General features: G+C 48.1%; 1 protein-coding gene and 2 long non-coding RNA genes across 5 annotated transcripts in view; 2 read left to right on the forward strand and 1 right to left on the reverse strand.

Annotated features, from left to right (window-relative positions):
• The window catches only part of AKAP1 (A-kinase anchoring protein 1), a 33,243-nt gene extending 12,709 nt beyond the window's left edge, over positions 1–20,534 (reverse strand). Inside the window, exons 1-2 of one of the 2 annotated variants that reach the window (XM_037491945.2) lie at positions 20,499–20,534; positions 46–1,687 (exon numbers count right to left, since the gene is read on the reverse strand). In XM_037491945.2, the coding sequence (XP_037347842.1) occupies positions 46–1,663 (1,618 nt within the window). In that variant the 5' untranslated portion in view covers positions 1,664–1,687; positions 20,499–20,534. Of the gene's footprint in view, positions 1–45; positions 1,688–7,728; positions 7,950–20,498 lie in introns of those variants that run through there. The other variant, XM_037491943.2, reaches the window with a different exon arrangement.
• Positions 8,031–10,124, forward strand: LOC129144809 (uncharacterized). Its single transcript, XR_008549459.1, has 3 exons — positions 8,031–8,281; positions 8,877–8,973; positions 9,940–10,124. It is a non-coding gene; the product is annotated as an uncharacterized LOC129144809 (long non-coding RNA).
• Positions 20,535–20,990: 456 nt separating the features above from the next.
• The window catches only part of LOC119233022 (uncharacterized), a 58,495-nt gene continuing 57,017 nt past the window's right edge, over positions 20,991–22,468 (forward strand). The window contains exons 1-2 of one of the 2 annotated variants that reach the window (XR_008549423.1): positions 20,991–21,024; positions 22,262–22,339. This is a non-coding gene — a long non-coding RNA (uncharacterized LOC119233022). Of the gene's footprint in view, positions 21,107–22,261; positions 22,340–22,468 lie in introns of both variants that reach the window. The other variant, XR_005122229.2, reaches the window with a different exon arrangement.

Consider the following 22,468-nt stretch of genomic DNA (forward strand, 5'->3'; position numbering starts at 1 on the left):
CTCCTCCCCAGTCCTCTAAAGGAGGAACATCCAAGGCCCTCCTACCTCCCGAATGATCTGCTTCCGCATCCATGGTCCATCCATCCTCAGTCCCCAAGTCTGACAACTCCTCCTTCAGCACCCCATTGCTGAAGAGCACAGTACTTTCTGGCAGTGGTGGAGTGCTAGCCTTGTCGCCAGGGCTGGAGTTGGTCTCTGCACAAGAGTCTTCGAGCCCTGAAGTGCTGATGGAGTCTGAGCACTGCCCAGAGGACGACACTGACGGGGCACCCTGGCTGTTTTCAGAGATACAGGGGACATGGCCAGCATCTTCCCCCGGGACACTTGCCTCATCAAGCGACTCTCCAAGGGGAGTGGCTGGTGATGGGCAGGGGGCCAGGGAGATGTGGTGCACAGAGTTCTTTGGCTTCCCATTCTTTGTGGGGCTGGACAGAGGGCTGGTCAGGCAGCTCACGTAGGTCTTTGGTGGTGGTAGGTCCTCTGCCGGCTGGCCTAGAGCGCGGAGGGGAGCATCCGATGGGCCCACGGTCGCTTCCACTGTGGCTGGAGTGGGCTCCGTGGCATCTTGCCCCATGGCAGTTTTCTGGCTGGCTGGGGCACAGCTCTCCTCCTTCTGCCCTTGGACCTGACCAGCTGAGGCTTGACACATTCTACCTGCAATCTTGCCCATTGTGGTGGCCAGCACCTCTTCGGTCGCTTCCAAGATCACTTTAGAGATTATCTGCAAAGCAGCCTGCTCAATCTCCTCGTTTTTACCCGAGGTCTCTTCTTTGTCCTCTTCTCCTGTGACTTCTCCATCCCTGGCTTTATCGCCTCTGGCCTGGGGAGCCGACATGCCATCATCCTTCTCCAGCGCTGCGTGAGCCAACTCAACGAAGCTACTCAACTTCTCTGCTTTGTGCTCTTCCATCTGGGGTGGGCTGCTTTTCCCTTTCTCTCCCTTTCCTCCCAAGGGAGCCAAGCTGGGTACCTTGCTGTTCTGCAATTCAGAGCCATGCTGCCGGGACAGCATACCTTCTTCCATCACATTTTCTCCTAGAACTGCATCGCCAGTTCCTTCGGCACCACCGGTCTCTCGTGCCTTCTCCCCAGGGCCATGCTTCTCTGTGGGGGCTGCAGACTGGCCTTGCTGGCCCTGACCTGGCATCCTGTTCAATATTAACTCTCGTTTACATACCTCAACTGCTTCATGGGGGAACGGAACACCCTTTTGGGATGCAAGGGGACACTCTGGAGGAATAGACCTGGCTTCATCACCTGTCAGGGCTAGTTCCACCTTTACACTGTCATCTTTACGTGCTCCTGGTCGAAATCTCATGTCCATGCTGTTAGGAAGGTTCCCTGAGGATTCTGATCTACGAAAGGGTGGCTGTGGCCGCAGCAAGACTGGGGGCTCCACAGAAGGCTTGCTCACAGTGGACAGCTCCTTTTCTAGTGGCTGCTTGATGCTAGAGGGCATGGACACTACTCCAGGACAGGTCTCTTCCATGGGATGTGGTTCCACAATGGCAGGATTGGCCCTCAGCTCCACGGTGCTGGCCTCTACCTGTTTGTCATGGCTGCTGACATGTTCTTTTTTACGAGAGAAAAACCACCACCAGCCGAGGAGTGCCAGCATTCCAGGCAATGCCAAGGGAAAAAGTGAACGGAATTGGATGGCCATCCTGGAGGCTTGAAGTAATTAAACCTGGGAAAGCAGAGGAGAGAAGGGATACTATGAAAGCCAGGTAAGAGAATCCTGATGCAGCTGTACAGGAAACATAATAGGTCATAGCAGAGATGTCTGCTCTCCCTTTCCCTGCCTTAAAATGCAGAGCCCTACCCCCTTCACTCTGGGTGATCCACTGGAGGTGGGTATGCATAGACACCTCTGCTATTCTGCTCCCCCATCCACACATACTCCCTTGAAACTAGCTGAGTCTTTTCTTGAATTCAATCCCCTTGATTTCAAATTCTCCCTATGTCCACTGCCCCTATACCACTCGCCCTCACCTCCACCAAGAGGTTAGTCATATTTAACATTTTAGTTCTATAAACCCAGAGTTCTTATTTATTCAGGTGTTGCTGGAACATTTTTAAATGTCCTTGGATGACACATGTACAAGTCCCTCACATATATTCATAAAATCATGAGTCAATGGAACAGCAGTTACACACAAACAGCCCAAACAACACATTTTAAAAAGCATGAGGGTGAGAAAACAACAAAATAACCACAATGGCATGAAGATACAGATCATACTTGGAGAATTCGGGTGTTTAGTGAGGTCAATGAGGGTTCTGCAGAGTCTGAAACTTATCCAGCAGGCAACAGAGAATCAGTCTGTTGGAAGTCTGCAAGGAATGTGTATACACACACACCTGTTTCAGGTGATTCTGGGAGCAGTATGAATAGTAAACTAAGTGAAAAAAATCTGGAGACATAAGTTAGATCCAGGCAAGGAAAAATAATAAGGGCCTAAAAGAAGCTAACAGACATGTAATGGAGATAGGAAACTCAGTTTTCTTCATCCATAAAATCAGAACGCATCTCAAGGATTGTTGGTATAAGGGTTAGTTGCAATATATATTAAGTATTTCGCAAAGCAAGGTTAGCTCTCATTAGAGGCCTATGGCAGATGTATTCTCAAAAGCTTATCTTTCTCCCATGGCAGAAAATTTTATTGTCTGCAAAGATTAGGAGTCTTAAAACTAAAGCTCCTCCACTGATGTAGTGGGGAAATATATCTTAATTTGGGTTTACGCACTGTGCAAAGATTAATGTAAATATCTTAACAACTCTTCTCAGTTTCATTTATTTTGTGCTCTCTAGTAAAATCAGACCGTACAGTTCCCTGGTGGTTCTAATGTTCAGCTGAGGTTGGGAACCCCCCTACCCCTCTACCCCCAGGGTCTTGCTTCTCGAAGTGCAGTCTATAGACCAGAAGCACTGAGCATCACCTGGGAACCTGCTGGAAATACAGCATCTCAGTCCAACTGTTACAGAGCAACCCTGATATAAAACGGGTTGCTGGCTGTGGGTCCTCACCCGCGCGCTTACAAGGGACTTATTAATACTCCACTACAGGCACACACAAAAGGTTAATAAAAGGTTTATTTACAAGGGAAAGGGAAATGAGGAAATGCACAACTCAGGAAGAAAATAGGATATAAAGTCTTTAATGCATCCTACGCGATCCACCGACCTGGAAACCCCAAAGGCACTCCGAGAGCTGCCTGAGCTGCAAGCTGGCGGCGAGCCAAAAAAAAAGGGAAAAAACCCCAAAGCCCACGTGTCTGGTTTTATACCAAACCTGGCTGCTTAACTCCACCTTCAGGTTCCAGCAACCTTCCCTTTGGTGGTGATGGGATTTGTAGTTCCCAGTGTCTGGATGGCTTTGGCCTGGGGTGGGGGTGGAGTCCACAAGGCCTGTATGGAATTAGCTTTAGGACATCCTTTTTCCCCTAACACTACCTCAGACTTACTGAGTAAGATAAAGGAGGACTGATGAGCACACTGGTCTATGAAGGTGTGCTACAAAGAGTTTTGCCCCCAAAGTGATGAGAATAAGGGGAGCGGTAGGGAGGAGGTCATCTCCAGAAAAGACCCTCTATCTTAAAGATAAACCTTCTCACTAATATTTGAAGAGGAAGCAATGGATCAAAAGGCACAAAGCTGACCTAATCAGTGGCTAGGTTTCAAAAGACTTTGCATCAATCCTTCCACGTAGAAAGCATCAATGGTGTACATTATAACTTCAGATTCAAACACAGAACCTGACCAGATGCTTTCCCCAACATCACCTAATCCTCAATCACATGGTATGGAATGTATTTCCCTCTTAAAGGTCAAAATAACTCAAGGTTGAAAAAATCCAGGGGATTGGTAATCAAATTATATGCCACATTAAATACAGAACCCATTAATTAGTGGGTCTGTGAGGGAAGAGAGATTCTATGGCCCAAGTTAAGGGAGATCAAGTTGTTCTTAAAACTTTAAGACCATACCCATCCTCTGATCCAGAAATGCTATACTGGGAATCTTTTCTTCAACAAACACAACTCCCCATAAGCAGGAGGCTCCTGTAAGAATGGCCTCTGGGAAATCATTTGAAATAAAATTCTGAGGGATCACTACTAAGCATACTGTAGAATTCATAGACATGGAAGTATTAGGGAAGCTGACTTCATGTACTGATGTGGAAAAACTATTGTGGTACAAAAAAACAAAAGCTTTACACCACCATTTGTGTGATGTCTGTGTCCACATAACCCCATGGAAAAACTGGAAAGGATATACATGAAGTCTTCTGATTATGGGAGAGGAGACATTTCTGTACTGGATCTTGCATCCTGCAAGCTCGTGTGTCAGTTCTAATAGTTTCTTAGTGAATTCTGTGGGATTTCTTACCTGTGAACAGAGATAGTCTTGCTTCCTTTCAAAGAAAAACTTTTAATTTCGATAACTGTGGTTCTCCAACTTAGCTGCTCATTAGCATCACCTGGGAAGATTTAAAAGTCCCAAGGCCAAGGCAACACCCAGATCAATTAAATCAGATTCGTCCAGGGTGAGACCTGGATACCAGGGTGGTGTGTGTCTGTGTTTTAAACCCCGGTGATTCCAATGTGTAGTCAGGTTTAAAAATCACTGTTCTGTAACAATCTATACACACCCAAAGATGGTAGCTTACAGATTTGCCTTGTGTTCAATGTTTTTCACATAAAAATTAATATTTGAGAAAGAAAAGAGGCTGTGGGGGAAAGGTACTCTCAGAATAAGGAGTATATCCCCAACCTTTGTCAGGAGATCAAGTCACACCCAACAGAGTACATGCAACAGAAAGTGGGGCTGGGGTCTGAACATATTTTTCTTCCTCTCGGTAAATTCAGACTGATTCCTCATTATACCAGGAGGATCCTTACCCAAAAAAGGTGCTTTATACTGGTACCCTGCAGCTGTCACCCAATTCATGGCATCCTGAATGTCCCACCAGGATACTCAGTGCCCATCGCTCCCTGCTTAGACTAGAGCCCAAAGACCCTATGCATAGGAACCAGGAGCTCAGGATCCAAGCACCAACTGCTCCTCCAAGAAAAGGCTTTCCCTCCTGGACTACCTCTAGGGACGGGAAATACCAGAATGAAGTGTTCCAGGTGCTTGTGAAAAGATGAAATCCCCAGACAGGAGGGGAAGACATTGTTTATTTTTCCCCTTGCTACCAGAAGATTGTGACTAGAGAGAGGAACCATCTCTACCAATAATGGAGCGAAGAGCCCCTGGGGTCAGCCAGCAGCCACCCCAAAGATGGTGTGTTAACAGAGCCCAGGTGGTTTCATCAAGGCTGCCAGCTGCCCAAGGGCACCTCATGGCGAGCTCCAGGTGACTGGAGCCCCTACTTCCCACCAGTCAAGAAAATTCCCTTACTTGCTTGGCACTTCACTTCCAAGAGCCATACCAGGGTCAACCTACCTCAAATAGACTTGGAAATCGGTATGGTGCCAATTTTCCCCAACTGACATGAACTGATAGGCTTAGACAGGTGGTGTAGAATGCACCGACCTTTCCTGAATTCTCAGGGTCCCTCCATGCTTGCACACAACACTCCAGCATTGCAAGGCCCTCTGGGGCCTCCCTTCTCTAGGCATAACCCTTTTGACTTGTTCTCTTTGCAGAGAGAGAGAGAGAAAGAAAGAGAGAGAAAGAGGGACATATTGAGATTGTTGTTTTTTAACCTAAACCTCTCATGATGAAAGTGGCATTTGATGGGCCTCCCCGGTGGCGCAGCGGTTGAGCGCTGGGTTGCGAAGCTGCCCGCGGCCTCTGCGGCGCCGGTTCGATCCCCGGCTGTTCCCCGGCCACCGGAGGAGGGTCCCACATGGCGTGCAGACCTCTCCTGCCGCCCACTGCTCCCCTCAGCAGTGTACTTCGGTCCTTCTGCCTGCTCTGCTCCCCGCTCTGGCTCTGGTGAATTCTCTCACCCTCCCGCGCTTCTGACTGTACCCAGTGCATGTATAAACAAAACAAACAAACAAACCAGCAAACAAATAAATAAAGCATGCCTCTATAAAAAAAAAAAATTAAAAAAAAAAAAAAAGTGGCATTTGACACTGTGGGTCTAAAAGCCCCAGACTCACAACTCTAACTGAAGGCTGCCTCCTCGCCTCAGGCCCCAGACATTCAGGCAGGAGTGCCTTCCAGTCAGGAAAAAGTTTCACAAAAGAATCCAGGGCCCTGCCTTAGGCTTGGTGGGGAGAGACTTAGCTATTTTGAATCTGTTGGAATTAAATAGCTGCCTGCTTATTTTTAGCAAGTTCACTTGCCTGGGAATAGATGCATATTGGCTGGTGGCCAAGTGGTCACAGAGCTGTGGCAGGCACGCGCCACAGCCTGACCAGGCCTCAGCTTCACCTGCTCACTCCAGGTTCTAAAAAGATTCCTTCCTTCTCCCAAAGAAAGGCAGCTTCTCAAAACCGCTTACTTCCGAAGAAGTAATGACCTCACTCCCCACCCAATCACTGCAGTCTAGAGCATTCTGCTAAACAAGAAAATAAATTTCTGGGAATAGTAGAGTGTTGGCCCCAGTGACTAAGCCAATTTGGCTGCATGTTTTTGTAGGAAAAGAGCTGCATGTAATTAATCAATGTAAAGTCGATCAAATTGCTTTAAGAGCCAAGAGCGTAACAAGTCCAGTCTGGGTTTGGGTCTGGCTAGTGAGGCCACATGCACTCTGTTTTACACACACTATGATAAAGATTTGAACATTTCTTCTATTATATTTGGGTTACATTTTGGCATAGTCAAAGATCATTGCTGGGTCCCATCACCAACAGGAAGGGTTTTCAAAACACTCTATAACTAGACTGTTTATACATTAAGTTCTCGCTGAGGGGCTTTCCCCTTCCTTGAAAGGGGTCTTCCTGAAGGGGGAGAGGGAATAGCTACATGATCCAGAACCTAAAGCCCAGCACTTGCATTTAGAGAACAGCAGGCTGTGGGGCCAGTACGAGGCCCTCTACCCCCAGCAGTTGGCTGAAGGAAGACCACACACACAGTGGTCTTTGCAAGATCCCCAAAACGCCGCTTGGTTAGTATCAAATTCATTTACCTAACTCCTCACCAGGTTAAGGTTTCACACATAGTTAGATGTGCTTAAACTGCAAGAAAAATATACTGTCCACTAAAAGCTCACAATCCAGATGGAAGGATCTGTGTGTCTCTCACACACATACACCTATACAAACAGAGGCCAGGAAGGCTGTCTCGATGACCAGAATTTAAGGTGCCATGGTGGCTTAATGACATATATTAAGGTTCTAAATGCAAGATGCCTCTGGGATGGGAGGGAAAAGCAAGTCCCACGGTATATCAGCACAAGTTCTGGGAGTCAAAACTGGAGAACTGGTAGGGGTCGGACAAAAGTTTGACCTTTAGGGCCATGGCAACAGGAACTATAAAGAGTAATGGCAGTTGCAATGAGGCCAAAGTAGAGCAGGTCACAAGAGGCAAAGGCCTGGGTGAGCCCCAAGTGGCAACTGCAGTCCAATATTGGCAGCCACTCAGTCACAGGAGGATACTGAGCACTTGAAATGTGATTAATGTGGTTAAGGAACTGAATTTAAAAAAATCAGTAATAATTTAAATGTAAATAGTCACATACAACTGGAGGCTACCTAGTGGACAGTGCACTTCTAGAGGATGTTCCCAGAAGACCCCAGGGAACGAGAAAAGCTCCAATAACCAATGCCTACCTTGTTGGGCAGTGTTTGGTCCTGCCACTAAGAGCAGGGAATGAGATGGTGGTAAGAAGGGCCACTCGCCCTCAGCGGCATGGCTGGGGCGTGAGGATCAGAGTGCTGGAGCCATGCCTCAGGCGCGGTGGTCGCAGCCCAGCCCTGGTATTCACAGGGTTGTTACCTTCATCCTTAGGGGCCCTGAGTGAGCTGTGACTCACGTTGGTACCTTAAAGATTCCAAGTTAGCTCACAGTGGGATTATGAGGTGCTGCCCGGGATTGTCCCCCCACCCTCCATTATGATGGCCCCAGAGAGCAGCCAGATGAGCTAGTGTGGCCAGACCAACCCTACTCTGGGGGTGCTCTGTCATTCTGGGTAAAACATAAGTCACAGAACTCTGTTCAACAAAAGTCACAGGATACTTTCTGGGCCTGCTCTCAAGAAGGAGGCTGGAAGGTTTAACACACTAATATGGGGGGTGGAGTGGAGAAAGGGGGAAGGGAACACCTGTTCAGGGAAGCCATCCCCTGCCAAAATGGAAACCCACAGTCAAGCACCAGGCATTCCAGGTAAAAGAGTCAGAAGTGAAAATATCCATCTCTGGACATGGTTTCAAATTAAGAGCTTGTCCTCCACCGGTTTAATTAAAAATTAAATTAATACCCAGTGGAAAAACTTGGTAAAAAAGGAATGACAGAGGGTGAACTAGCCAGTCTCCCTTCTCTGCTTACCAAATCCATGGCAGGTACAGCTTCATTAGGCTTCAGATGATAACGGCTTTATTTGAGGAGTATGGTTGTGATTTATTTTTTCTTGTGTAGGAGAACTGGGGTGTAGACCAGAGGTGCAGGAGGTGAGAAGATTCACCAGAGACAGAATGGGGGGGGCGGGGTGGCAGAACAGGCAGATTTACTTAAATACACTGCTAAGAGGAGCAGCGGGTGAGACAGAAGGGGTCTGCTGTGCCTTGTGTGTTAGCTCCCTGGATAGGATCGAACCCAGGCCAAGTGGTGATAGTACTGAGACTTAACCCCTAGGCCACCAGGAAGGTCTCGGTTGTGATTTTAAAACATTAATGATTATGTCACATACATCCCCACATAGCCCCTCCCCCCCAGCTCTGGTTCTTGGCAACCATTTTGCTTTACAAATGGATTCTGACAGGTTTCTGAGGCTGGTGACAAAGCAGGCACCAGGACAGTATTCCTGGGACAGAATTCTCTCCCATGACCATGGAAGACTGCACAAGACTACCCAAAAGGTATGAAATTGTGATCCATCAACAGGCTTACTTGAAAGCTAATATAGATGACACATGCCTTTTATTTATTTATTTTTTTAATTTTCTAGAGGCATGTCTTATTTATTTTTTTTTTATTTGTTTGTTTGTTTGTTTATACAAGCACTGGGTACAGTCAGAAGCGCGGGAGGGTGAGAGAATTCACCAGAGCCAGAGTGGGGAGCAGAGCAGGCAGAAGGACCGAAGTACACTGCTAAGGGGAGCAGCGGGCGGCAGGAGAGGTCTGCGCGCCATGTGGGACCCTCCTCCGGTGGCCGGGGAGCAGCCAGGGATCGAACCGGCTGCAGAGGCTGCAGGCAGCTTCGCAACCCAGCGCTCAACCGCTGCGCCACTGGGGAGGCCCGACACATGCCTTTTAAAGGAATCATAAAAGAAGATGGAATGAGGCAAAAGACCCTTTACATCACCACTATGGGGAGAAAAGTTATGAGGTATAAGACACAGATTTTCCAAATGGCAAACAGTGAAATACAACTGGTAAATTAGATAAAGGCTTAAGGTGATTTCTACCCCACAAATATTTATTGCATCTACAGGGTACAAAGCACAGTGGGTACAGGACATGGAAATCAATGGAAGGCACTACTCTGGAGGCACTTTCAAATGTTTTGGAGCAAAAATTCCCAATGACCTCTTCTCCCAGGGGGCCTTGTTACTGCCACCGTCTGCCACTGACCACCTGATGAATTAAGTCCAGAGTCAGGCAAGTGTCCTGGCCGGGGTAGGGAGCCAACAGGAAATGGATTGCCAGTTTCCTCAGATTAGATTATTTCAATGTCCTGAGGTGAGAGATGCGAGGATGTTAGTCTGAAAGCCATTGTTAGGAGAGTCAAGAAGGTTGGGTTAACATGAGACTTTCATTCAATATCTGTTTTCACCACCATCTGGAACCAAAATCCAGATCTCCTCTTATTTAAACTATTCCAGGGGCCTCGCTGGTGGCACAGGGGTTAAAGACACAGTGCAATCAAGCTATCACCAGCCACTGCAGCACGAATTCGATCACCGTCAGGCCAGCGAGTAACCTACATGGCACAGCAAACCTCTCCTGTCTCGCCCGCTGCTCCCCTCAGCAGTGTTTCAGTAGATCTGCCTATTCTGCTCCCCACTCTCTCCGGTGAATCTTTTCACCCTTGCACCTCTGGTCTACACCCCAGCTCTTGTATGCAACAATAAATAAATCTTTTAAAAAAATAAAAAATAAATTATTCCATAAAGAATATAGCCAGATCTTCTGCTGGTGTGGTAGAAAGGGCCTAGTTGTCTTTGCCAACTTCCACCAATTCTCCTGTCTTTAGCCACACACACCCTTTCCCCTCATGCCCACCCTTCCCCCCATCCACACACACCTTTAAAGAGCTTGAGTCTTGAGCCTACATCAGTTTGCTTTTTGCTGGCTGCTCACCCTTGTACATACTATCATCAAGATTCTGGAAGACAGTCTCACCAAGACAAGGGAGTAAAACCAAGAAAGGATGGGAAAATTTTCAAGAGAGGAGAAAAAGAATTGCCCAGAGGAAGGAGAAGCAAAGCCAGAGGGATTGTGTGCTTCCCAAGAGCAACATGGAATCACAGAGTACCAGGTACATCTAAGCACAAGAGGCACTTCCCACTCATGAAAGGAGTGTGACAGCAGTGGCTGAGGTTCAGGGGAGTTGGAGAACAGGTGAGAGATGCACAGAAAACCAAGCTAAAGAAATGAAGGAAATTAATTAGTAGCAGAGGAGGGGCAGGGTGAAAGACAATAACGGAAATGTCGAAAATGAAGAACTTTGCAGTCATAAGCAGTCATAATAACATATAATCTGAATAGTAACTTGACCAAAAACTATGCTTCTTCTATACTAAGAGGATGAAGGAAGAAAAAAAAATAGCAACCAATTACCTCCAGAGTAGAAAAACAAATCAGATAATTATTTTCAAAAGGAAAGAAAGAATAAAGGAAAGAAAGGAGCAATAGCTACTTAGAAATAGTGGTAAGAAGTGCAAGAAGCTGCTTCTGGAAGAGAAGAGGACAGGAAGGGGAGAACTCAGAGCAAATGGCTATCCTTTCCAACCTTGTGCATAGCCAAGAGTCAAATCTTTTATTTTTATTTTTATTTTTTTTAAGATTTATTTATTTATTTATACAAGCACTGGGTACAGTCAGAAGCGCGGGAGGGTGAGAGAATTCACCAGAGCCAGAGCGGGGAGCAAAGCAGGCAGAAGGACCGAAGTACACTGCTGAGAGGAGCAGTGGGCAGCAGGAGAGGTCTGCGCGCCATGTGGGACCCTCCTCTGGTGGCCGGGGAGCAGCCGGGGATCAAACCAGCGCTGCAGAGGCTGCGGGCAGCTTCACAACCCAGCGCTCAACCGCTGTGCCACCAGGGAGGCCCAAGAGTCAAATCTTACTTGAAACAATGCTTTGATAGAAAATTAACACATTCTTAAGACACACACACACACACACACACACACACAGAGCAATGTTCTATTACCATACGGCTTCATGTTTCTGGTTATAATATCATAAATATGCATTTACATCAACTCATTTACTCACAACTAACCCTTTATTTTCCCACAATAATGGATGCCAATTTTGCCTCAAGATCCCCACCTTCCCTGCTTTAATATTATTATTATTATAAAAGTAATATTAAAAAGAATTTATAGATAACTTATCGGTAGACCATTTAAAGCAGGTGATCTCCTCACCGCACTGAGGGTTAGCCAGCATCAGGCAGCAAGATATCTCAGGAGTAATGATCCCTGGTGGCCTAGGGGTTAAGCTTTAGTGCTATTGTTAGGGGGGAAAAGGATGTCCTAAGGCTAATTCCATACAGGCTTTGTGGACTCCACCCCCACCCCAGGCCAAAGCCAAAGACACTGGGAACTCCAAATCCCATCACCACCATTTGGACATCCTTTTCCCCCTAACACTATCACCACTGCAGTCAGAGTTCAATCCACAGCCAGGGAGCTAACCCACATATGGTGCAGCAGACCTCTCCAGTCTCACCCACTGCTCCCCTCAGCAGTGTAGTTCAGTAAATCTGCCTGTTCTGCTCCCCACTCTGTTTCGTGAATCTTCTCACTCCCCACACCTCTGGCCTACACCCCAGTTCTTCTATGCATAAATAAACAAATCTTTTTTAAAAAACAAATTTTAATAAACTCTGTGAAGCAGGTTTCAGTGGAAAGGCAGGAGAAAAGAGCCTTCAGGAAGGAAGCAAAGGTTGAAGGAGAGAGATGGAGTCACATTTCAGATAAGATCAGGCAAAGATTCAGCAACCAGTTAAGAGAACTGAGCCCCAGGCATAAGCCCTTGTATGTACTGAATTATCTATACAAAAGATCCTCCAATAAAGTCATTTGTTTTATATCTGTGTTGGTTTCCTTCCTCTGGGTACTCTGGTTTTCTCCCACATCTCAAAGATGTGCAAGTTAGGTCACTAGTGTGTCTGAACTGTCCCAGTCTTGGGGGGGGGGGGGAGGTAGAGGGAGGGAGAGAAAAGTGTGAGTGTGTGTGCGTGTGCGTGTCTGAGATATGCCCTGCAATTGAAGGACATCCTGTCCAGGGTTGGCCTTGTGCCCTGGGATGCTGGGATAGGCTGTGGCACACGCCCCCTGAACAGGAATAAGTGAGCTGGATAGTGAATGAAATGGGTACAAGAGATTGTTTAATATTAGAAGTGTTTGGGTCTTTATTTAAAAGTTTGGTGATGTTTATGATCAGAAATATGCAATAGGAACTTAACTCTCTAGCCTGTGACAAAATATTTTATTATGTGTTGTTTTGCTAAAAATCAGATTCCAAGAACCTATCTGAACCTATCTATAATGTTAAATGAGGATTTACCGTTCTGCTAATACCATGTAGAGTGGTATTAGTTGGGAGAGCTGAGAAAGTCAATCAACTTTTGTGTTTTGTGGTTTAGATAAGGAACCCAGGTTGAGAAAGGTTGGACAAAATATGCTGGGGGAAAAGAGGGAGCTTTAGACAAAATGGTCCAGGAATGCCTCTCTGAAGAGGTGGCAAAAGGGGCAGAACAGTGAGGAGCAATGTGCCAAGAACCAGGAGATAGGAAAAGGAAGGGGGGGGGGGAGTTCCAGGCAGGGAACACATGTGCCAAAATCCTAAGGCAGGAACAAACTTGGCTGACTTAAGAGACAGGAGGAAGGGGAGGCGAAGATGAGGTCAGAGGGCTGCTGCCAGAGAAATCACTCCCCAGCATCACTGGGCAACTCTGCTGAAGGTCAAGGATATGAAGGAGTCCTTCCTCCAGAGAGGGACACTAAAGAGCCAAGAAGGTACAGAGTTTCTTTTTTTAATTTTTGTATATCTTTTTAATACATAGTTTTTGAGCACACAGAAGCTGATTCCAGAAATAGGATGCCTCTGAGGCTGGTAGCATGACAGGTACATACTGTAGATGTATAAACAGGAGCTTCCCCTCCCCTTTTTTTTTGCCCCCAGGTCTCAGCAAATGAGTTTGACAGGAAGCCCTAGATCACACCACATAGTAGGCCCTAGAGAATCCCAGATTTTTACTCTCAGCTGCTCACCCCTTCAAAGGAATCTGTTCCAATAAAACAATCCTGTCTGGAGAGGACTAGGAACACACACACACATACACACACACGCTCTGCCCCACATAAGCCCTTGCCACTTCTTTGAATCAGACTTTGCGAAAACAACCTCACTCTCCAGCCAACATAAACCATAGGCAAAAGAGGGCCTTATATGGCGCGAAGCATGCTTAATCAAAAACAGATAGATGGGTTGGAGTTGGCAGCTCCAAGTCAGAGGGACGAAGGAGTGGGGGGTGGGGGAGAGCAGTAACAGAGAAGAGCAATGGGGAACAGAACTTTTGTTAAACTCATTTTTCTTCTCTCTTTAGCCTCTGTGGTTCCCTAAAGGAACCCCTATGGGGGCATGTGTGTGCATGGCTTTGCCTCATCTCATGTATTTATTTACATGTCAACCCAAGTATATCAGTAATCAGGCTGCCTACAGACCTATGATTTGTATTACTATGATTTGTATTACAGAAGTTTTAGTGCCTAGTCAGTGGCCTGTCCTTAGGTTGGGTGACTTCCCATGAAAATGGAGTTATGTGGTTTCCTAAGAATTTGGCTGCTGGGGCAACAAAGGGTGTTCATTTCCCAGAACAGTAGCCCTGAACAAGGGGGTTCCCCAGCTCACTGGGATGCCTGGGTCACATGCCTGCCTGGCCCAGGAGGTAGGGCTGGGCCCCAGCCACATATCCAGAATAAAAAGGCAGCCCTAGAGACCTGTTATGCAGCCAACTCCCCACCACATACCCCATGACTATTTCTAGGGTGGCTTCATTCTCCTTCCTCCCCTGATTAGGAGGCGGTAGCAGCTTCAGCACCAGGACTTACCCTGTACACTCAAACCACACGTACTTGGCCCTTGTAAAGGATGCCACCTCTAAAAATAGTGCAACAGCACATGCTTGGCCTGTGGGCCTCACCAAAGTCAAAGGACAAAGCAAGGAGGTTATTCTCAGCACAGCCTCTCCTCACCAGAGACAGAGCCCAGTGTGCATCAGAGTCCCGGTTTCTTGGGTCTCCCTCCCCTCCAAGGCAAGTCAGGGTAAGCCACTGGCTCCTTTCACTCTGAAGGGACAGGGGGAGCAGGGAGACAGACTAGGACTAGGGGGTAAGATCTACAAAGATGGAACTGGCCTTCAGATCTACAGTCTCAGGCCAAGGCTGGGGTAAGAGAGGCGGGGATGCAGGGAAGAGTTGGTGGCTGGGCTTGAACAGATCCTGTTGCCTCCTCCAACAAGGAACAAGCTAGCCCCAGGTGACAGCCTACTGAGGGCCAGGTCACATCTCGTGACCTCCATGGGAGGACTAACGTTAAGGCCACATTATTATTAGCTGGGGAATGAGTGAATTCAAGGTTGTCTTTCCAGCCAGACAATTAAAACTACACTAAACAGGCATCTTCAGAGCAGTATTCCAGGACCTAAGACACCTGGCGGAGAGGCGTTTTTAATCAGCCATAATTTGTACAACTCAAAGGCACCCAATGGTTGCTTAATTCTGATGAGAAAATATGACTGTGGAAAAACAAGAGTGTTCAAAGCAGGTCAAATTTCCCATAAAATTACAATGTCCTATAAAATGTGATATAAGTACCTCTCTCTGCATTCAGCTGTAATTCAGCTAAAATGACTCAAAACACCTAAGAGTCTGACTCAGTTTGTGGGATAAATGATTTTAATTTTTTAAAAGCCCAGTTTACTTTTATGGATGAGGATAGAGCAACAATGAGGCAGTAAATAATAAATAGTTTCTGAACACAGAGCTGGAGATATAGAACCTTTGTCTAGCTCCAAAACCAGTTCAGCCCTCAATGTGTCCTGGGATCACCTTATTTCCCTAAGGGACTCAGTTTCCTTATACACCAACTAGAGATATTTAGACTCACAAGGTTGAAAACTAAAAAGGGAGTAAGATGCCAAGTACATAGTAGGAGTTCAACAAGGGTCTATTGTGCATCTTATACTGTCTGGTTCCAAGAAAAGAGAGACTTCACAGTATATGACAAAGTTCAAGCTAGCAGGGTTCAAATAAAGCACACCCAGAAGTAAACAAGGGGGCATGTGGAAATAAACACCAACACTTCAGGAGCCCCTCTGTGGCCCAACTCTCTCCCCAGGCCTTCTGTAAAAACAGGCATCCTAACACCAAGATGGACTGGCAGAGGCATAAAGAAAATGACACCTGTTTGTAAGGTGTCTGCAACATGGTTTAGCCGAGGCCCCAGCTGGGGTTCTGCAGGAAGTCTTCAGGGCCAAATAGAAGGCCTAGTGACACCTGAAGGCTGAGGAAAGCGAGCATAGGCCTTGGGAACCAGTGCAAACCTTTACGGTACTAAACTGGTCCTCAAAACAGCAGCTTCCCCAGGTCTTAGTGACTGGCTCTTTTGCTGCATGTTATCTGTCTCCAGACCCCTCACTATGATCCTCTCTCAAAATGTTTCACAATTAATCACTGCCCTCCCAATTGGCAGACCAGAATTTGCTTCACGGAAAGAGCGGATACATAATTTGTCACCAAAGCCTTTGGGTTAGTGGGCATGGAAGACTAAGCCCAAACATGTGATGCTTTATGAGGTGAGGAAATTAAGATTTTGGAGTTGGGCAAGGAACTAAGGGCAGCACTGTCCAGCAAAACTTTGTGACGATAAAAATGTTGTAGTCCTAACATTTTCCTGTACTATAGCTACTAGCCACATGGGAGACTACTGAACACTTAAAATGTGACTAATTTCATAGGGAAATTGAGTTTTAAATGTTATTTAATGCTTTAAAAAGTTTATTTAATGCTTTAAAAAGTTTTAATAGCCACACATAGTCATGAGACAATTTTAGATAGTTTCCTCCAAGGACTGATTTAAAAGGGCATACAGGGATCATTTAAAAAAAAAAAAACTCTATGTATTTAGCACAGAGCTAAAGAAATGTCAGATGTACTGAAAACAATGGGTTGTTGTGTTTTGGCTTTTTCCCCACCAGTCTGACTTGTACCATCCAGAGCCCCATATACAACCCTGCAAGGAACTCTACCTTCCAGCAACCCTGAGGCACTTTAGTCTCACTTCAGGGCTCTCAAGATCAGATGGTCTTTGATGGCCTTCTATTTACCAGCTAAAGAAACTGAGACCCCAGAGGGCCAAAAGACCCGCCCAGAGCCACAGCCAGGTTTCAGCTCTGAAGGCTGCACCAGGTGTTCAACTCCCAAATCCAGGCATCTAAATCCAGAGGTGAAACAAGCCTCATCAGCCCAAAGCACTGTACACCTTTACTTCCAGAACTCACCTATAACCCTACTTTAGGGTTCCTTAGTACAAAATGGACCTCAGGGAAACCTGGCTAAGTGAAGGTAGCCAGTCAGTATTACAGGACAGGGACAGCATGTTTACTACTGATTGCAGCAAATTATCAGACCAAGTGGTAAAAACATCTAAATGGCAAGGAGCTGGACAGGCCACTTAGTATGAAGAGAAGAAAGTTAAGGAAAAGGACACCTTGAAAGCCATGCATGACTGAAAGCCAGTGCTCAGAATGCTGAATGGGAAGACAGCACACTTCACTGCAACAATCTACTTAGAAAGGAGAAAAATCCAAGGATTTTCCTTAGTTCCTCGCACAAAGCCTTCCAGAGGACCTCCAAAACCATACTTGTCAGTTTCCCTACCCTTCAATTTCTATTTTTATTAGTCACTGAAACAATCCTAGTGACCTCTAGCTTTACCCTCTCCTCAACAGTATTCAGAGGCATGAAGATTAAAAGACTAGAGTAGGGAGGTGCTAACTTGCAACTCACCTAGATCAGTAACTGCCAAGGAAAAGGCATCCTCAGAATTTTAGCTCTCACCAGCTCCTTCTTCATCCAGACTCTGCTAACTCAAAACATTCTCATTAATCATGTTGTTCCACAGCCCACATTTAAAATTAGGTCCCAGGATCAGCAATTTTGCTCAGTGGAGTGCCACATACAATGGGTACTTAATGATCATTAGGGTATAACCTGTATGAGTAGTACCCAGGAAGGAATGTAGAAGAAACAGAGCGTGCCCTAGGAAGCAAGGTGTAGGACTAATATTCATCCAACACAGACTAAGAGCTCAAACTGTCTGAGATGATTTCAGTGGACAACAGGCCCATAGATCCTACCACCTCCCAACAGCAGAGGAATACCCTCATAAATGACAAGCTAAAGGTATTAACCCATACCCAAAACAACTTCCCCACAATAACACAATAGACCAAGTTGCAGAGAAGAACTCATTCTAGACCCAGAGGGAAGATTAGAAAAGAGTGGCCTGGGGAGAATGAGCTGGGAGGAATCAGCTAGTCAGATACTTGGCGTGCCCACTCCTCAACACCCTGAAAGATACACATGCTGACTGGGAAGTGTAGAAAAACTAATTTGTTTTCCTTTCCTTCCAACCAGGTTTCCGGATTGGTGGGGGGGAGGGGGAAGAGATATGGTATTTTAATAAAATTCAAATCACTCAAGTGATTCAAGAGAAACTTAAAGTCTCAGGGATCCTTTAGGAGAGGAAAAAAACATGTTTGAGCACCCGTCATACCAGAAAATGTCCCACGTCTCACAAATATCTCAATTTTTCTTTAGGGCAATGAAAGGGAACACTATAAAAACTAAGCCTTCATCTACAAACTATGGTTATGACCTCGCCTACGGCCAAAGTCCATAGATAATTTAAGTTACCATGGAACCAGACAAATTGCATTAAAATATTGGTGATTAGCAACCTTACACTGGAGACACATCAACTTTGACATGTGAGCAAGCTTATTTTAACAGACACTTCCACCATCACCCTGCAATGACCAAGTGTGAAAGTATTTCCTAGAAACAGTTATTCATACAGCAGATTCCAGCTGGGCACAAATCCATTAGACCAGCATTCACATAGGCTTGGAAGAGATCAGAAACAAGCAAATCCTAGGCCACCATCTAACAATATGCATGACAATAGAGCCTATTTAATTCAGGTGGGCAATAAAGTTTTGTGATTTAAACACCTATAAAAGCCAAAGAACCTCTTCTAGGCTGGGGCCACACCTCGTCCAGGGATTTATTACCCAAAACCCAGGAAATCAGTTAAGAAGTTAAAGAGGAAGGGTACAATGTAAATCAAAAAGCTTTCAAAACATAATTTGTTTCCAGTGTTCAGAAAGTCTTAAAAGAAACAGCAGTGGACCACCTGAAGGTCAAGAGCAGGAACCAGTTACAGGATCAAATACAATTGCCCTCTCTTATCGTCAAAGATGTTCTGTACCTTTAAGAGCAAAGTGGCTGGGTGGTGCTTACTAAGAGTTCAAGTTTTGCTTTTTCTAAGTAGTTAAAAAAAAAAACTAATTTGAGAAGGACATAGGTACAACAAGAGCAAGGCAGAGTTACTAGCTGCAGGAAAGAAGAGGTTTTTTTGTGAAGGTGATCAGCAATTGCAACAAAGAAGTTTAGGGGATGGGAGCAGCAAACCAAATAACAGATAACGATTACCAGGGCCAGCAGCCCAGATTTCTCTACAGGAAATTAAACATCCAGTACCCTGTACCTGAGTTATAGAAAGATAGCCAGTTTAACCTCACTAATTGCCCTACCCATACACTCCACCCGACTTGAGAGGCCTCCACTCGCACCTGGAGCGAAGTTCACCGGGTTTGCGTTAGTGGCCGCCCAGGAGCAGGTAGGTAGGTACCCCACCGTCCTGGGCATCTCCCCAGGAAAGAAAGATCGCGAAATGCCCAAGGCTTCCACGCAGTCCAGGGTCGGTTCAGCACTGCCCATCACCGACAGCACCTTTCCTTCCCTGTGCCTCCTTTGGGAACGAGAGCAACCCAGCTCTGGGACTCCAGAGAGTTGACTGCTGAAAGCCCGCCCCCAGACGTCCAGATCGTGGATTCTCCCAGCACATCTGAACCAGTATCCCCGAAATGAGCGTGGTGCCTCCGGACCGCTGGTCGAGCGACGGGGTGGGGGAGGGAGGATGCAGGCGGGGCGCGACACGTGACACACGACACCCCCGGGGTAGAGTCAGCGGGATGGAAGGCCTCCGCCTCTCCGGACACCCTTCCAGGGGCTGCGAATGCGAACCCGGTAGCGACACCAAACCCTTCACCTCGGGGCCCGAGCTCGCTCCAAACCCTCCGCCCGAAACAGGGTTCCCGTCACCACCGGTCTACCTACCAGCCCGTCCTCCCGTTCCTCGCTCCGACCCGACCCCGTCCTCGCCCTCCGCTCCGAGCTCCCTGGCGCTGGCTCCCCGCTCGGGGTTGCCCCCGCCGGGCCTCGGCGAGAGCCAGCGGGGCCCAGAAGTTGGGCGCCACCCGCGAAGTGAGACCCCACGCCAGCATCTCAGGAGGGGCTGCGGGGTCCCCGCGGCCTCGGGGCCCGCCTCCCCCTTGGGCACACCTGGCGCGGCCCACGGCCCGCCCGCCGCCGCCGCGGCTCAGCCTGGGTACACACGACCTTTGAAAAGTAAACGTGTGTGGGGCTGAGCGACCTTGGGTGGGACGCGCTCGGCGCTGCCTCACCGGAGCCTGCGCGCTCGGGGAAAGTTTAGCCGCAGAGGGGAGCCCCGGGCGCAGCGTCCTCGTCCCGCGCCCCGGAGAGGGGAGACGCGGGCGGGGGCCCCCTGGGCTCCGGAGCGCCGCCCGGGCGCGCACACGCGATCTGTCAGCCGAGCCGGCCGGCGGGGGAGGACCGGCTGGCGCGGGCGAGGGCAGGGACGGAAGGGCCTGCTTGACAGCGAGCGGGCAGGCCGGGGCCCCGCCACGCGCGCTCGGCGCCCGGAGCCTCCCGCCCCCGAGGCGCAGCGAGCGCGCGTCACGCCCCGCACCTGCACCCCAGATTCCCCATCACCCCAACGGGGCTGCCCCCGGGGCCCGCGCAGGTGGTTCGCGGGCCCGCGGGCCCCGGCGGCCGCAACTTACCAGCTGCTCCGCGCCCGCCGGGATGCAGACTCCTCGCGCCGCCACCCCCCACCCCGGCCCCCGCCTCTACCCCGCGGCCCGACCCCGCAGCGCCGCGCTCCCGCCGTCCCCCCACGTGCTCGCCCAGGCCGGTGGAACACAGAGACATTAAATACTGAGGACGCGCCGCGACGTGCCCGCGGCGCGACGCAAGGCCCCGCCCCCTGCCCGCCCGCCCCGGCGCCCACCCCGCTCACCTGCGCGTGCGCGCCGCCCGCCGCTCCCGCCCGAGCCTCTCCCAGCTGCGCCAGAGGGGGCGCGGTCTGGAGCGCTCCGCCGGCATCCCGCCGCCGCCGCCCGCAGCGGGCCTCGCCCGAGCTCTCGCGAGAGGAGCCGCGCCGGCGCGGGGCTCGGGAGAGGGTCCCGGCGCCCGCGCGCTGCCCCCGCGAGCCCGCGCGGCTTCCGTGGCCGCGGCTCTGGGCGGCCGCGCGGGCGGGCCGTCGCCCCCCTCGGCGCCGAGAGCCCCCCGGAAAAGACAGAGGACACGGTGAGGGGCAGCGCCCCCTCTGCTTTCCCAGAACCCTCTTTTCGTTGGAAGGCATAATTAGGCGAACGTTAATAATTGCTCGGTAATAACTCGATATTGGGAGCACCTGGCACCCCTCAGATGCGACTTTCTTGTCCTTTTTTCACAACCCGAGGATGTCAAAAGGAAACACCCACCTTTCCTCTAAATGGGTTTGAGTTTTGCAGTGATTCCAGCGGAAAGAGTCATCATCTGGCAGACTCCGCCAGGGCTTTTGGGGAAATAAATTGCCCCCAGCAAGTGGACGGGGTGCGGTTCCCGCAAGAAAGGATGTAAATGAATGTCAGTTGGGTGGTGTGATAGGTGTCTTGAGGAAACAACTAGGAAACCAAAATAAGAAAGAAAGAAAGAACGTTTTAGTTTCTGTGGTTTGCAAAGGCCTGCCTTGAAGTTTAAACTGCAAGCTACTGCCTGAGAAGGAGACACTCCTGCAGATTGTATGAGCATAGGGTTCAGGAGTGTTCCCGGCAGGGGTGACAACACGGGAGGCAAAGCATCTAGTGAACTGAAAGATCAGTGGGCATAGAATATTGGGGTGGCGGGGTAGAAAATGGGAAAGGGGATTGGATACTGGAGAGATTTAAGGGGGTAGCGGTAGGGAACTGAACATCCTTATAAACCACAGTAAAGCCTGAATTTTATTCTGGTCTGTTCAGCCCCAAAGCCAGACATGCTTCCATTTCAGAGCCCTTGCGGTTACTATTCTCTCCAACTGGGATGGTCTGTAGAGCTCACTCTTTCCCCTCTCAAGTCCTTTGCTCAAAATTCACTTAGTGAACCTACATGACCCCCTATTTAAAATTGTGATCAAACACACACTTTCCTGTCTCCCACCTCCTCTTTTTCTTCACAGTACTTACCTCTCTATGTGCGACATCAAGTAGTTTCTTGGAAATGGTGACTTTAAGTGAACTGACTATAATGAAACCAAGTCCTCAAATAATGTCATTTCATTCATGTCAGCAAAAAAAAAAAAAAAAAAAAAGATTTCTTTTTTCTCATTAATGTTATAAAAAATATGTTGAATGAAATGGACATTATTTGAGGACTTGCTGTATCTATTTATTTCATGAGAGAAGGGATTGTTGAGGGCTAGTATGCAGAGGGCACTCAGCAAGAATGTCTTTAGTGAATGAAAAGAAAGCCATTAAAGAGGGTTACATAGAGAGTGACACAACATATTTTCTGTTTTTAAAAGCAAGCTGTAGCTGCTGTAGAAAAGATGAATTAGATGAAGACCAGCCCAGAAGCAGGGAGCTGCTGCTGCAGTGTCCAGGTGAGAAATGATGCTGACCTGAACTGAAAGTCATGGGGGTGAGGGGGAGGAGCAGGAGAAGAGACTGCTTTGGACTCAAGATATATTTTAGAAGGAGTAGCAGCAAGATTCATTCATATTATGGGGTAA

Source organism: Talpa occidentalis, unplaced genomic scaffold, assembly GCF_014898055.3.
Source record: "Talpa occidentalis isolate TD23 unplaced genomic scaffold, MPIMG_talOcc4v2.1 talOcc4.7, whole genome shotgun sequence".
NCBI lineage: Eukaryota > Metazoa > Chordata > Mammalia > Eulipotyphla > Talpidae > Talpa > Talpa occidentalis.